This window comes from Tauraco erythrolophus, chromosome 2 (genome assembly GCF_009769465.1).
Source record: "Tauraco erythrolophus isolate bTauEry1 chromosome 2, bTauEry1.pri, whole genome shotgun sequence".
NCBI classification, from domain to species: domain Eukaryota; kingdom Metazoa; phylum Chordata; class Aves; order Musophagiformes; family Musophagidae; genus Tauraco; species Tauraco erythrolophus.
In genome coordinates, this window is record NC_141466.1 from 102,382,015 (window position 1) to 102,398,997 (window position 16,983).

Below are 16,983 nucleotides of genomic sequence, written 5' to 3' on the forward strand. Positions count from 1 at the left end.
TGAGATGCACTGCTCCTGAGCTTGAAGGAGGTGAGCCTTGAATATTAACCAGCTTTATTGGGCCCCTCTTCCCTCTAGGGCTTTATCTCGTGATACTCTACCAAGCAGATCTCTGAAGAGGCCAAAGTCTGCTCTCCTGAAGTCCAGAGTAGTGAGCTTGCTCTGCTCCCTTCTCACTGTCATAAGGACCTTGAACTCCACCATTTCATGGTCACCGCAGCCAAGGCTGGCCTTGAGCCTCACATTCTCCACCAGCCTCTCTTTGTTGGTGAGAACAAGGTCCAGCATAGCAACTCTCCTCGTTGGCTGCTCTATCACTGGAGAAGGAAGTTATCATCAATGCACTCTGGGAACCTCCTAGATTGCTTGTGCCCTGCTGTGTAGTCCCTCCAACAGATATCAGAGTGGTTGAAGTCCCCCATGAGGACGAGGGCTTGTGAACATGAGGCTGCTCCTATCTGTCTATAGAAAGCCTCATCTGCTCGGTCTTCCTGGTACAGTGGCCTGCAGATGCCCACTGTAATGTCACCTGTCCCTGCCCTCCCTTTAATCCTTACTCATAAGCTCTCATTGGCTCCTCATCCATCCCCAGGTGGAGCTCCATGCACTCCAGCTGGTCATTGACATAGCAGGTGACAACTCCTCCTTGTCTCCCCCATCTGTCTGTCCTAAAGAGCCTGTATCATAGAATCATAGAATGACATAGGCTGGAAGGGACCTTAGAGATCATCTAATCCAACCTCCCTGTCATGGGCAGGGACGCCTCTCAACTAGACCAGGCTACTCAAGGCTCCGTCCAACCTGGCCTCGAACACCTCCAGGGAGGGGTCATCCACAACCTCTCTGGGCAATCTATTCCAAAGTCTCACCACCCTCGTACTGAAGAATTTATTCGTAAGATCTAATCTAAATCTTTTCTCCTTCAACTTAAACCCATTTCCCGTTGTCCTATCAGTGGACACTCTTGTAAAAAGTCCCTCCCCAGCCTTCCATTCTAACACTCCAGTCATAGGAGCCATCCCACCATGTCTCTGTGATGCCAGCAACATCATAGCCCCACAGCTGGGCACACATCTCTAACTCCTCTTGTTTATAATTATCCCAAGCTTTGCTACAACTTCATATTCAGCCATGATTATAACATTTTTTAAATTAAAAGAAATGTACAAATGAAACAAAACGCGATAATTTTTGAGCGCCTTTTTAACCTAGGTACCACATTATACTATACATCTGTAGAAAAAAAAGAAAAAAAATACAAAAAAATAAATCACTAGACTGCATATGCTTGCTTTAGTACTCCAGTTATTAGATAAGCAGTTACTGAAGCCCTTAAGATGGTTTTAGATATCAACCATCCACAGGAAAATACCATTGCTATCATTTTAAAGATATAACATAGATCAGCAAGGCAATTCTCTTTGATTTCTGACACATATGCACAGCTCCAAAGATGACCTTTCTCTTTGGTCCTGTGTTCAACTGCTCTACAAGTTCTTTTGCAAGTGGACAAGTCATATCTAAACTACAGGCCATATTTTCTATGGGCAGGAGAAACAAAGGTTTTGAAAGGATTACTGTGCTTTGGTGAGGTCTTTTGGAAGACCGCAAAACGCATTCCTACATTCCTCTGCTTTATTTCACCTCCAGGACTGGAGCGAGCAGGCCAGGAACCAGCAGCCACACATTTTGCAGAAGCAGAACAGGGAAACTACAGGATATGCTTTTTGTACCATATAATCCAGGTATCAAAGAAGTAAAATCTGATCCTAGTATCTGCCATGCTCTATCTTTGTCTTAAGCCACAGGCAGGGATAACATCAGAACATGCCATTTTAAAGAAGCTCAGGACATGAAAATAGGACTAGATAGTACAGGTTAGTGCTGTACTTCACAAACTTCATGAAACTTGGATGACGAGGGAGTACAAATTTTAAGAATGAAAACTTAAACAAATAAAATTATCACATGCAAATACAATGAAATAATCTCAAACTTCTGAAGTGGATATTTAATTCTATAAATTTCACCCCCTGCAACAAATATTGACTTTTTTCACCTTCTATTTCTGAAGCACAAGCTGACATTTATTCCCTGTTTATCAACAGCATCAACAATGATGCAACTGTCAGGGCAAAGACAGCTGTTAACTGTACTGTGTTGATGAGATGGTTGCCAATCAGAGTTCCTACTGACTTAAATGACAACAGGATAAATGGATGCTGAGATAGCCGTGCAACTTGGGTCCCGAATCAAGGATCATCAGGCTCCAAAAATTTTGCTTCTCGAAATAAATGGCACAGCTTAAAAACAGAGTTCTGCTTCTACCCAGAGATCTTTGTCATCTGGGTACAAAGCGAAGGCACACTGTAGACACAACCTCTCTCCTTTGCTTGCAAAGAAGCACAGGGCTAATTTCAATGAAGAATTGTTTTCCTTACCAGACAGGAAAGAATTTTAAATAGCAATTCCTGTCAATTCACAGAAACAAGACTCATAAGATCTGTGAGATTTCATGGGATAAGCAACATGTTGCCTTGTAATACTGAGCTGTAAAATTATTCTCCTCAGTGTTTTGTTGTAAAGAACAGGAAAACTGCTTTTTCAGAAAATAAAACATTGGTAGTTAATAGAAGAGAATGTCGGCTTATTAAACTTTCCTTACATGCTGTTTGGAGGAGTGTAAAAATACAGTTTCTAAAGAATAAAACCCATGTCTCAAGGCACAATGTGAGGAAATGAAGTGTTCCAAAGTTAATCCCTTGCTACCATTCAGCAGTAAAATACATAGACGCCTCTTTCTTTCCTCTGTTTTTCCTGTTCTTCATTTAACAGAATATGGACAAAGATCAGATGAACACAAGTTTCAAACATGTTTCACACCATAGCTGCATAGCCAGCAGGTTGCTAAATGTAAGGAAATGTTTTTATGGTGTAAACTGGCACAGCTCCATTAAATTCTATCAGTTTATGCCAATGAAGACATCTTGCCCAATGAGGACTAATCTATTATTTTAGTGCAAATCTATTTAATGAATGCAACTCTCTTTTTAAGGTTTACAATGGCATTAAGGATTAACTTTATACTGAAAGATGTTAAAAAAAAAAAAAGCTACAACTACAACAAAATAGAAACCACTACGCCTACTATCAAAATGTAGACTCAGGAAAACAGCCTCATGAAAATTTATAGCAAAGTCACCTTTAAAAGAAGTTAGAGGGTTTAATACCCTTGCACTTACATTCACAAAAATCTGTGAAAAAAAAAAATCACCTGCAGCCCAGTTCTGTGTCTGCATTTGTGTGTGGTTAGTGAATGACATGCATAACATTAGCAGTCAGACATCTCACTAGTTGCACCACAAATGAGATAACACTGTAAGGCTCTGACTGTCAAATCTGTTTCTCCCTTTCCTCTGTAAAACAAATACCTTCTGCTGATAGTTACATTGACTCTGGTACTACACACTTAACCAAGACTTATCGGTTAACTTTTCCCCTCCAACAAATGTTTCCATGATTCAGAATAATAGAAAGCTCAGTTAATGTAGATTTAATGAAGAAGTCTGTGAATGGTAAAGGAATAGATCTTACAGACTGTGAAACCAAAACACCACAGAAAATCTCCTGGACTTCAGTGAAATTCAGATGCAGATATGAACATTGACAACAACCCTTTCTCTACAATATGCCAAAATAACTCCTGAACCCTGGATATCAGCCTGAATTCTGCAGCTCAAGTCCATATATTTTAATTGCTGAACTGAAAATAACTGAAGGGTCTGGGAACAAAAATGGGTGCATGAAAGTACCATGACAGCTATTAAAAGGTCATCAGAGAGGTATTTGGGGGAAGAAAGGAGAATACGTAAAAAGGATAGCTTTAATAAACCCTCCATGTTCTCACTACAGTGAATGGAGCAAAAGAGATACTCCAGCAAAGAATTCTGAGAGGTCAGCTTCAGCTTCTGCTTTGAATCGTCTGCTAAAGCATCTCTCTCTCAGTGAGAATGAGCCTGAAGATATGTCTATTAAAAGATCACAACAAACATTTCTGAAGAATGTGTTACCTGTCCACTGGTGTTAAAATCAGAATTTGTTCAAGTTTTATATATAATTTCAGAACATAACCCTGTATGAAGATCTCTGTCGGAGCTGCCCTCTTAATTGAAAATCTCCCTATCCCAGATGCTGAATAAAGCATAAAAGAATAAAGAATAAAAGTGGAAAGGTAGAAATTTTCCACTTTCAAAAAAGGTGGAAAACTGGAATAAACAAGTTATTCTTTTAAGCCAGAAATCCTCCTCAGGTTTCCAAACACTGGGGATTGGCATACTGCTTCTGTTTTGTTTTGCTTTTTATTTTAGGATGATACTAGCACAGAAGAAAAAATTTATGTCAGTGTCATGTTAATGAAGTAAATCTGACTTTAGACAGGTAGTCTGAAAACAGAAGTTGCCCTGTGGCACATTTTGACTGATTAAAAAACCTGTGGCATTTGGTGACACACGTTTCTGTCAAGTCACTACTCATACTGAAAAACATCAACCAGGGCAGAAACAATGACACTACAGTAAGACTGCTTATCAAAGTGTTACGACAACTATAAAATAAAACGTGCAGATGTAAATAAAGGCCTTTCAACCCATCTTGATGAAAGGCAGAGGGACAGGAGACTTAATAAGTAGGTTAAATAAAAACATTGTTTCTTTAATTACGCAGTGTTTCCTCCACTCTAGTGAACATGCGGCATACAAAGTGTCAAAGTGATAGCACAGTTCTAGTCGGTTGGGTTTTCCCTGAAACATGAATCTGCAGTACACAGATTTATACAGCGTACAACCGTGTGGAATACAAACATTCTGTTCCTTTCCCACAAGCGGTGTAATTTATCCCAGGCCCCATTATCCTAACAGTGGCACTCTGAACTGTGCTTGAACTCCCAGTGGTGACTGCTCTCAACAACTTTCAGCAAATTCAATTTTAATCAAGGGGTAAAAAAAAAAAAAAAAAAAAAAGCAACCCAAAAAACAATCCCCCAATAAAACATGAAGAGGAGGAGGAAAGCAAGTAATGGAAGACTCACTGCTTTTAAAATGCTGACGGCTTCTTTACTGAGCCAGACTGGATACAAGACATCATCGTGAAGGATGGATTCAAAGAGATCATCTTCATTGTCAGCTTCAAAGGGGGGTTGCCCAGCCATCATTTCGTACATGAGAACACCCAGAGCCCACCAGTCTACCGATGGGCCGTATTCTAACTCCTGGAGGATCTAGTATAAAAAAAGAGATTGGAATGAATAGACAAGTTAGAAAACGCTCTCAGCTGCACATTCACCTTTTCAACACGATACACCCTGTCTTTCCCTCACTGCCTGAGCAGAACTAAATCCCACGCTGATTTCGGTAACAGCAGGCACGGTTTCTTACCCAAGCAATTTGCACTAACACAGCTAAGTGTCAATGAGTAGTCGTTCTCAGAAGTACTGACTGAGTTTATCAGTCCCTTGAGTAAAAGACTATGCTTGTGAGCAAAAGAGCTGTATATCCTTCCAAACTGTTTAAAGCAGGTCACGCTATAGGGGAAAAAAAGATCACATATACAAAACAGATTGGTGGAAAATGTGAAACATTTCCTTGTCTCTATCTTGAACAAAACAAACTGAACCAGCTTGTAATGCTGCAGAGAGATCATCTGAAAGATTTATTCTAGTCCTTTAGGTAGGGCTGAAGGAAGCTAAAAGCATTTTTGTTCAAGTTCTTTTTACAGCATTAAACCACTGTACAATACATGGCTGTAGGACTCACTTTGTAATTGCCCTTGCTTTCAGAAAAACTGGCTACAACTTTTCCCATGGCACAAGTTCAACCTTGTAGCAAATACCTTTAGTGGGGAGTAGTAGGTCAGCATGATGGAGTTTTATTGTAGCACTTGGTGTTAGAGAACTAGTGTTGTACAAGGAACAAGTTTAATTCTTGTTTCCTCTCCATTGAAAAGAAGCTTGTAGTTTGGCTGCGATGTTTCAGCACGACAGGGACTGGAGAAAGTAGAGGGAGTGATTGTTTAAGGTGAAGCTGACTGCCTTAAAATGACTTGGAATGGCACCAACTCCACCACCTCCTTAAACAACACTAGCGTTACAGTCAGAAGCCTTGTGATGAACCACATGAGCTTAGTGCTGTATTTGGGAACTACGACCAAGACAAAACTAAATTCAGTCTGAACGTAAAACCAGAAATGAGTTTAACATTTGAATACAAAGGTCTGGATCCCAACTGGATTCTTAGTTGAATGGATATTACATTTTATAGACATTAGTTACAGAAAAAAATACTCTTTAAAAGCATATTTTCAAGCGTTATGGGCACTCTTTGGAACTCAGATATTGCTAAAGAAAAGGAAATTGAAACATACCACCATGATGCAAGAGAAACAGAAGAAGGAGATAAACTTCTGCAATTAAGATGACAAAACAGAAGCCTGAGTTACTGACTTCAGGGAGATCAGGATTTCATGTAAAAATTCCTGGGATCTTTTTATTGTTTTGTTTTCAGTAATAATTTTCCAAGAATTTGCCAAAGGACTCAATTGGTATACCGAATCAGAAAGGAATTCATTCAAAACCAAAACCACCACATCAGCATTTATTTTTTTTTACTGCCAGAACACGTTTCAAACTCCATAAGACACACGTTTATATTACGATAGTTTCAAGGTGATTCACACCTTATCAGTTGTGCTACCAAAGCTTGACAGCCTTGAGCACTAACAATACGGATTTCTAACGTATTGTATTTAACAAATAATAAACTAACCTTTTTTCACTGCTGTAAATTTATGGTTGATGAAGACTTTGACATTAAACCAGCACACTGAATTTTCAGCGGAAAGATGCACAGGTTACTAACTAAACTGAGCAGACAAAGTCTGCCTAGCAGACTAACTGTACAATATTGATTAATTTTAGGCACTTGGAAATGCATCTCCTAATATTAATATTTAGGATGTGTAAAACCAGCACAATTCTCAGCTATTTCTTTTATCCTATGAATGCCATGAAATTATTTTGGATGTTGCCAACTGATATGCAGCATCATATGAAAAGTCCCTACTTTTCAATGCGAATCTAAAATTTCTGTTCATCCATATGATCAGAAGTACCACAAACAGTATCTCCCAGTTGCAGATACTTTAAAGAAAGGAAAAAAAATATATTCCCACAAAGACCCTAGGCAAAATGACACCAAACATACAGACTCTTCCATATGAACATCCCCTTCTAAGCCTCCTGAAAAATTAAAAACATTTTTGTAACTACTAAAGACCAGTGCTGGCAGTACTCAAGTTGCATCTAGCACCTTAAAGGCTAGTAAGTGCCTTCACAATGATGCTGAGTCAGAAATGAGTGTATGGAGAAGAATACTGTCATGTTCAGGGAACAAATAATAGAAAAAAACATGCTTTGTCACTCCTATCACAACACAGATTACTGCTTATGAGCAGCAGAGTAACCAATATCTGCAAGATCACCCAGGAGAAATGGCAGCACAGTCTAGTCTGCATCTGCTACTGTTTTCATCTACATATAAAAAGTGTCTAAAATTACACGTGTAACAGTCTGATGAATTATAATATCTGTATTCTTAGCACAGTGCAAAAAAAGTACCTCCGGAGCTATATAGTCAGGCGTGCCACAAAAGGTTGTGGTGGTCACTCCATTCAGAATCCCTTCTTTGCACATCCCAAAATCAGCCAGTTTACAGTGGCCTTCTGCATCCAGAAGAATATTGTCCAGTTTAAGGTCCCTGAAATAAAAAGGCCCAAAATTAAATAAATTCTCAAATTTTGATCATGTGCTTTGAATTTCATCATAAACTATAGAATACAACAAATAGATGGTTTCACAAACACCACTATGAAACAGTCCTTCATGTGTGTGCATAAAAAGTTGGAAGCAGTCACTACATAGACCTACTTAAAGGCAGTAAGGAAGCAGTCAATGACAAGCATTTTTGCAAGACCAGGGCTTTGCTCTCCTTAGCTGCATGAAACCACAGCTGTATCCAACAGAATCAGAAACATTTGGAAAATATTTCAGTCTTGTTTTCTACAAATCTAACATTCTATCTATGTGAGATAGGTCAACAATGTCTAATGAAGTCATTCTCCATTTTTGCATCAGGACACAGTAAGGAGTACCAATTTACCCATACTCCATCATATGGGTTGAATTAATAGGCACTTTCAAACTTGGACTATTGTAAATTGGATTCTTATAAATTGGATCTTAATATATACTAGCAATTCAAAGTTCAGATTGCAATAAGAGGGATGAAAACCAATGCTCTCATCTTTGGAAGCAGTACTTTCTGCAGTTTAAACATGCTGAAAAATAATCTCACAGGAATATTTTGCATTCATTGTTAAACAACACATTAGCAGCTGTCTCTGAACACTTGTACAAATGCCTTTGTGTCAATACCACACAATTCTTTGGTTATTAAACTGGGTGAGGTCAAAAACAGGTTGAGAAAGGGATATCCACCTTTCCTGTCTTGCCCTCTGCACATTTTCTAAATATATCATTGATGGTTATCCCATGTTCCAACACAATGGATGGTAGGTACCATTTAACTTACCTGCCACTTGCCTTAGACTAAACTACAAAAGGATCTGGAAAGTCAGTGCATAAAAGAACCCTCACTTGCAGGAAAAAACTCTCACAATTAAAAAAATTTTATCAGGTATAAATAATAAAACAAACATAAAACAAAGGCAAAACCACTTACTTATATTGCATGGACCATCTTAATTTTATACTTTTGTCCAGGCTTTAGGTACCTCTGCTGTGTATTAAAAATACACAGTAATAACTGACAGCGTTGTATGTATGAACGCATATAGAGATGAGAAACGAAAGTGGAACACATGTTCTTAGGTGACTTTGTGGACACTTTCTGATCAGAACTTTTTTCCTAGAAGAATTAGAGAAATTTTCATAGGTGGAACTGATGAGAAAAAAGTGTTTGTAGGCAAGTTCTAAATCAGATAGAGGAATAAAATCCCATGCCAGTCTCTGTAAACAAATTTCACCCCAAAAGCCTATGAAAAGATACAGGGTTTTTTTCATAAATTCTTTATGCCAACCAATTCTATCTGAGTGAGGGAGGAGAGGTCTTCATGTTACTCTGAGGATTTCTTTCAGAGAAATGTCTCCCTATCAGCCCCTAGACCTTAGAACCACAGGCACTGTAACATGGTGGAAGCATTCACATACATTAAATGATTAAACAACCATTCCAAGGCTGCATTATGTTAAGAGTTTTTGTGGACATGTCCAAGGCTACAGTATGCTGGGATGTCCCCAGAAATGTTCTTTTCTCCCTATCACCCCAACTTCAGTAGATGGATTTTATTATTTTTTTTTCTTTCCTTTCTTTTGACACTTGTTTAAAATTTTGAAACGTGGAGGCCCACCTATATCTATCACGTATTTCTCAAGCAGGTACACAGGATAGCATAAAAATCAAATATTTCTGGGACACAGTGGACTTACTACTCAAGATCTGCATAATCATTGCACATCTGTGCAGTAAATCAGACACTTCTTGGAAGCACTGGGTGACTTATTGTGTGTGTAGAGATCGGCAGTGCTGTGTGCATGTTACAAAGTGGTTTGTGCATGTACAAGAAGTCTGACATGGCAAAACAAAGTCAGATTTATCTACTAACAGTAAGTCTACTGTCTCTCACATAAACTAGCTTTATCAGATACGGTTAATGTAGCTGAAGTATATAATAGCTGTAGAAATGTTCATTGACACCACTGTGCCCTACACCAGACTTTGCTATCTCCAGATCAGTTATGTTGCTCTTGTAGGTCCTCAGTTGGTCACCCACATAAGGCCCCTTGGAGCAGACTACATATTTTATCATTCCTTAAGGTCACCCCTTTTATGAGCTCCTAAACAACCCAAGATCCAGCTGGCTACAACATAGTCCCCTACATCTAACCATTTAACCCCTCAAATAACCACTTCTCTCTATCCCTGGAAAGTGATTTGCAAGAATTGTTCTACATCATGCAAGGGCAAACAGATATCCACAGCTCTGTGCCACTCAAAGAAGTCAAATAAACAAAATAATGCTCCCTGCTCCAAAAATCATGTTCCTTCCCAAAACTGCTCTTCCAGTGAATTACAAGTGTTGTAATCAAAACACTTGCATTAAGACAAGACTATCGCATCGTTGAGTCGAATCTGATCAAGTACAATAATAGGATAAGGCACTTGCGGATGGGACAAGGAAATAGGCTTGTAGCTATAGCTTTTAACCTTCCAAATGCAGTGTTATTTTGGATGTTCTTAAGCTAAGGAAGATTACAAGCTGAATTTCAAAAAGTCAAGATGTGCAGATAAAAAAATCAAAGCATAATTACATTTGAAGTAATCTGGGAACCACTTCCAGCCACCATCACAAAAGATTGTTAGGAAGAAGGTCACAATAAAAATAATTATGGTAAGAACTGAAGAAATTGAAGAGGCTACTCAGAAACTGGATCCATCTTAATTTGGAGTGGTAAGTGATCGTCAGAAGACTTTTATATGTTATCTTAGCTCTGATCCCAGAAGCAGGATCCCAATGTGCATGCAGGTGACACATTGGAGTATTAGGACCTTAAATTGTTTTAGTTTCATTTAATGCCACCCATACGCTAGTCATGGAATTGAACGGAGATATAGCCGGTAACCCAAGAAACTACTAAGCTAAGAGAAATCTCAACAGTAACAAAACACTAACAGCAAGCCACAACATAATAAGGACAGGATGCTCACCATTGTCTTTATTTCCTTAAAGATTCGTATAAGACACAAATATAAGCAATAAAAATTTAACTTGACGGTGGAAAAAGAGAACGAACAAACTGAGCAAAGAAAAAAACAGGAAGAGTCTAAATATTAAATTCTGACTACCTGTAAAGACCAACATTGCAATTTTAAACCTACCTGTAAAAGCACAAGTCAATTTAACTTTCTCACCATTTACCAAACTATAATCCTGCTTGACAGGAGAAAAACATCTGAGACTCCTTCACGAAGCCAAAACAAAGGATTGAAGCCTATAAACCTCTTCGAAACTCTATTGGATGCACTGAGGACATCAGCTTAATTACTCACACAGTAGTGGAATTTAACACCAGTAGATTTTTATTATCCCAAATAAAAAGTGCACCGAAGTTTCAAAATAAATTTGGAAGAGGGTAAAACAACAGCAGCATGACTCCCATTAAAGTACAGATGGGAGGTTAAAAGGTAAACTGGGAATCTGCCAAAGTGCCAAATTCATATCTAGCCTGGAAGATTATCTTAGTCCATAAAAATGCTTGCACTGAAAACCATTCAAAACCATTCTCTCATTTTACAGTTGCCAGATTAAAAAAATAAAACAATAAAAAAACCCCAAACAACACCTCCCCCCAAAAAAAAATTACGTAACTTTGGAAAAAGAAATCTTAATTAAGTAAATAAATGTAAGAGAAGAGGTAATGTACTATTTCCTCACAGGAAAAAAAAAAAAAATAAAACAAACCAGATAGAAATGAAGAAATAAATGAAAAAGTAACAGAAGAAGAGATGTCAAGGAAGATGGTCTTCCCAGAGCAGCAGTCTCACTGAAAAATAAAACCCTTTAAGTTTTAATTTAAGACCTGTATCTCCCCAGAACCGTTCTAAGAAACAGCCAGCCCTCCTACATCTCAAAAAGTAAAGTAAACAACTGTCAATCTCTGGAATGTAAGTTAATTCTCTGTACAGAATGATCCACTCTGATCCATTCTGTCTTTTTTTTGGTTCTCAGTATTAGCGCCAGTTGTCGACCTCTAAATCAGAGCACACCAAAGAATACAGTGTCAGATAGCTCAATGACAAAGCTCTATTAAATTCTTCTTTTTCTCATTTTGCATTCTCTTTGTAGGAACTAAGAAAGTCGTCTGTGTCTGACAAAATGAGTTCCTACAACCTGAGTAATTACATGCAACTGCAAACAACCTAACCAGTTAAGCCAGGAAAATGCCCAGATTGCTTGAATGCTGTAATGCTACATTAAGCTACTTCTCTCCTTTGTTTGTTTGCCAAGATACTTTGTACAGTTGGTTCAGTTGACTTGAGCAGTCAATTGCACAAAATGTGTTGGGTTTTGGTTTTTTTTTTAATTTGTTTGTTTGTTTGTTTTCTCTCTCAGAAAGCATTAAACAGAAATTTAAGCCCTGGTTTCTAATTTTGGATACCCGCCAGCATCGCAGTCACCTCAGAAGCTGGAATGATTGGCAGGGTCTCAGGAAAGAATCAAGATTTTAACTGTAAAGTTTGAGCAAGTTGGAACAGAATAGCGGGCTGACTGAAGGTAACCTGCGAGAAAACTTCCCTAATGCTCATTCCTTCCTCCCCATGCCAGTGCCATGAGACACTGACTGCCTTGGCTTCCCACAAATGCTCAGTGCATGAGGACTTCACAGGACTGGGTTCTTAAAGTCTGACTTTCAACAGCAGCCAGTGAGATAACTGCCTTGTGTGCGTGGCCCTATCTGTCACACGTGTAATTTAGATCACAGATAATTTTCTTGTTGAAAGTAAGGCAATTAAACAGTCAAGATGGGTTTTGACCAGTAAAATCAGAAAGTCTGCCAAACATTACTAACGGTAGCCTTTGAACATGGTAAACATTAGTGACTAAATAAATCCATATTTGAAGAACAAGATCAAGTAGCTAAGAAACATGATCACAAGCTGGTTTAAGAAATCACTTTACAATGAAGTATCTCTGCAGCATCTGCTTCTACTCTAACTGCTGAATCAGCAACAAAACTAGAAAAGCATATACATTTCCAAATATAGGTCATCAGAATAAAGGATAATATCTATTCTCTACAAATAATAATTATCTAAAATATTAAACCAGGAGATTTCTTTTTATAAAGTGAAAGTTCAGTGAAGGACTGTACCTTACTAAACATCTACAGAATATCAAAGAGGAAAGATCCGAAAGCAACACAAGCCTAAAGTATGTAGCTACTGAGCAACCATCAAAGAAGCAGATCCTTCTTTTTTTGTTATTGTGACTTTCAACTGCAGTAAACTATTTCAATGGCGTATTTGAAATCATTGCCATTGCCATTGTTCCCCTGCATGGGAAAATCACATCCTCTCCGCAGGCTTTAAATAGACAGGAGAAACCACAGAAGGTAAAAGGGAAACTTCCTTAACAGCATGGAGAACCATAAGAACCATCCTTTAGTTACTACAGTTATTGAAATTCATAACTGAAGGCAATATGCTCATTATATCAATTAACAATTTTAACGAGTAACATGGATTTTTTTTTTCTATTTAATTAAGGTAAGACTTCTACATCCCTAGAATTATTTTTTAACTTACTTACTGGTATCCAAATTGCTGTTCAGGCAAAGATGCTTACCTGCAATAACAGGTCTCTCCTGTACCCAGCACAAATTTAGTCTTAGCTATAATTTTAGTTAATGTTGTATTTTCAACATAAATTTCCATCACAAGCAGTAAACATCACAGAACTTGGATCATTTGTATCATACTGTCTGAAACAGTATTTTCTGGAAGACCGACAAATTCACCAAAATCTTTGTCTCAGCTCTTCAAACGCACTGGTGTCCTCAAAATACTGATAACTACTGTACTATGTTCCAGTCTAAGCAAGATGGAGTTACATATGGAACTGGTCAGAAAACAAAATGAAATGTCAACAAGTTTGATGTTCTGATGTTAGCTTCTTTAGTGACTAGCTCTCATCAACTTAATCTCAGCTTCCATACATAAACCATGGGGCAGATATACTAGGACTGTACTTCACTCGTGGATTCTTTTCTTGCTTTAAGTATTTTAGTTGCACCACATCAGTAAGGCTTTTTTTCCCCCAGAACAGATCAGAGAGAAATGGGAAAATCCAGACCTTAACTTCTGAGTAAACACGAACTAATATCATTTTTTCCTATTGAGAAACTGTATGGGAAAGAAGGATCCCATACTTTCTGATGTTACCGAGCTTTAACATGCAACAACAGCAGTGTCATTGCATGTTAGGTTCTACCAGCTGATGTGACCTCCCTCATCTATGGAGTAAGAAATAGGACACCTGCTGGACTGTTCATGCTTATGAGTGGATTCAAGATAGCAGGGCAGTTTTGATTGGCGGGAGGGAGTGGGGAGAAACCTGAGTGAGTCTAACAGTAAGAAAATGACGGTTCTGTTGATTTTATTGTAGTTGGAGATCTCAGGAAGTTTTGCCTGTGTTTATCTGAAAGTCTTGGAACTTCTCTGCTTTGCTTTTATGCTGACCCATTAAGTCATTACTGGATTTATGATAGACGTTTCTTTGTCATTGTCACATGACTTGATATTATCAAAGAATAAAGATGTTATCTATCACGAAAACTAAAGCAGAGCCATACTCAGCAATACACAGAAAAACCTGCTGTGCAGATTTGAAAACTGCTACTTTTCAGCAGTGTCAAGTTTGGAATAAAGTGAATTCACCTTATATTGACGTGTATCAGCGTGTATGACGGCTAGCGGCAGATGAATTAAGAGCACACAGACTTGGTTTCAAAAAAAGTCAGAGATGCCATAGCTACTTTTCACTGAAGAAAACAGCTCAGATAGCAAGGTAAACATTAACGGGAAATGCCAACTTCTAATGCGACCATTGTTTCCCTGCCCATGGCAGGGGGGTTGGAACTAGATGATCTTTGAGGTCCCTTCCAACTCTAACCATTCTATGATTCTATGATTCTATGATTCATAGTGACACTCTCTGTCAGGTATGTTTACTTTTAAAAACACACACATTTACTTTCCTTACATAACACAACTGTCCATCATCCTGCCATTTGCACAAATATCTTGTGGACTAAGTGGGTGGCAGAGATGGAAAGAGGTATGTAGCAAAAGGCAGTTTGCTATCTACCTGCCAAGGACATCAGAGGGAGACAAACAGGATTACTATCTGTGGGTCTGCAAATCCTAGATGTTAAAAGGCAAAAATATGGCTTGCATGATGTATAATATCATCGGCTCCAGCAGTGTCTACCATGGAGAAAACCTGCAGGTCAGCAAGGTCCTGAGATGGAAAAGGCTGTGTGTTCATCAAGTGGCCCTAACTATTTACTGATGTCTTAATGATGTGTTGAACCAAGATTTAATATTCCTTTTCAGTAGTTTAAGGAAACCAATGACTTTTCTGGTAGCAAAAACACATTTGCTATAAAATATTTTCTACGTATGGCTTTTTAATGGCTTTGACCATAACTTTATTACAATTGTCGGTAGCAGCTCAGGACATTACAGTACCTGATCTGCTTATCTTATTATGTTGAGTTTCCTTAAAATAATGTGCAGACAGATAAATATATTGTACTTAACAGCTTTCCTTTGTGTGGTTTTTCCTTTCTTATTATTTCCACATTTTTATTTATGAACACAAGTGAAATACGTAGAAGTTTAAATATGTATTATATAAAACATTCTTAAAAATTGGCTAAGCACAGAGGGGAGTGGTCTCTAGTTCTTTTTCAAGAGAGAGTTGCCTTTTTGCATTCACATCACACTGCTTTATAAACCTCATCCTTCCATGACCCCTACCTGGAATGCAACAATTTTTCCATGAACCTGAGGCGGGAATGGGATGTAGTGCTACAACTGTGTCTCTTGACTTAGGCTACTGCCAAAGCCCTGATTTAGACGAGTTTTGTGTCAGATCCCAGTGGCAGCTCTGCCTTCCCACAGGTCTGCAATTTTCATACCAAGAACTGTCACTTATGGACCTGACTTCATGTTAGGCCTATAGGATAGGACAAACAATCTGCCTCAGAAACTTGCAGCTAAACTAGACAGCAAATTATTTTCTCATTTCACAAGGCTTCTTGAGATTCTACAAACCCTTTGTGTTTTCATGCTGGGTGAAAACACAGACTGTTCAAAGCTTTTTGTGAAAGTAGCATGTGAGCAGCCGATGGCCACCCGGTGCTTAGGCAACGATTGGCCCTGAGTTGAGGCTGAGCTGCCTGGTCCTCCCAGTCCTCCACTACCTCCATGAATGCCCTGACCTTAAGGCTACTAACACTCCTCTTGGAGATTTTCTTCTTTCTTTCTCACTATCTCTGCTTTGGTTAAAAACACCATTTTCTCACTTTTTTTCTTGAAGACTTTAGCTGAGAGATTCCTAACCGGCTCTACGTATTCAGGCTGGGAATGACAGTGAAATCTGTCTGATATTTACTGTTTCAGGCTCTGCTATAAAGCCCACGTGTTAATTCATTGCTAAATATGTACCGTGATAAACCTCGTCCTCACTGACACCTTGATGATCCCACTGAAGACAATAGAGGTCCCAAGGCTTAGCCAAGGACTGACTCAAGCTGTGGTATTCTACTCTGCAAGGTTCAATGCTTTGTGCTCTTATTTTTATATCTCAAATAACATAAAAATAAGAACGCGTATTTTAACAATAGGTTAGGTGGAGTGCAACTGAAAGTGCCTACTATGTATGTCTATAATCCTTTTAAACAAAACAATACTAAATGTTATTTGATAAAACCACTTGATGAAAGACAGTGAAAGAATGGCATGAAGCTAGAAAAGCTTGTCAGATCAGGTTTTGAAAACTCAATTCTGAAAAAATGTTACCAGAACCTTAGAAAGCAAATTTATCAGCAGACACACTAATTAAGTTTGGATCTGTTCAAAAGTTTTTCTTTGGAAACCAATGTTTTTTTTTTTCCTCAGTGACCTTAGTAGGAAGGATGACAGTCACCATCATCTGAACAACAATGGAATGCAAATCATGCAAACAAAAAGAAAAGATTGCTTGAGTTTCAGGCATACAGTTTCTGTGCCTAACCGAAGACTGAAATTCTTTCTTCTCTCTCCTATTTTTGAGTCAAGCTTTCTTACC

The 16,983-nt window shown here is 38.4% G+C and overlaps 1 protein-coding gene across 1 annotated transcript in view; it reads right to left on the reverse strand.

The window, feature by feature from the left end:
- The window catches only part of PRKCE (protein kinase C epsilon), a 303,251-nt gene that overhangs the window by 22,459 nt on the left and 263,809 nt on the right, over positions 1–16,983 (reverse strand). The window contains exons 12-13 of the mRNA XM_086628712.1: positions 7,670–7,808; positions 5,087–5,275 (exon numbers count right to left, since the gene is read on the reverse strand). Coding sequence (XP_086484838.1) covers positions 5,087–5,275; positions 7,670–7,808 — 328 coding nt within the window. The remainder of the gene's footprint in view (positions 1–5,086; positions 5,276–7,669; positions 7,809–16,983) is intronic.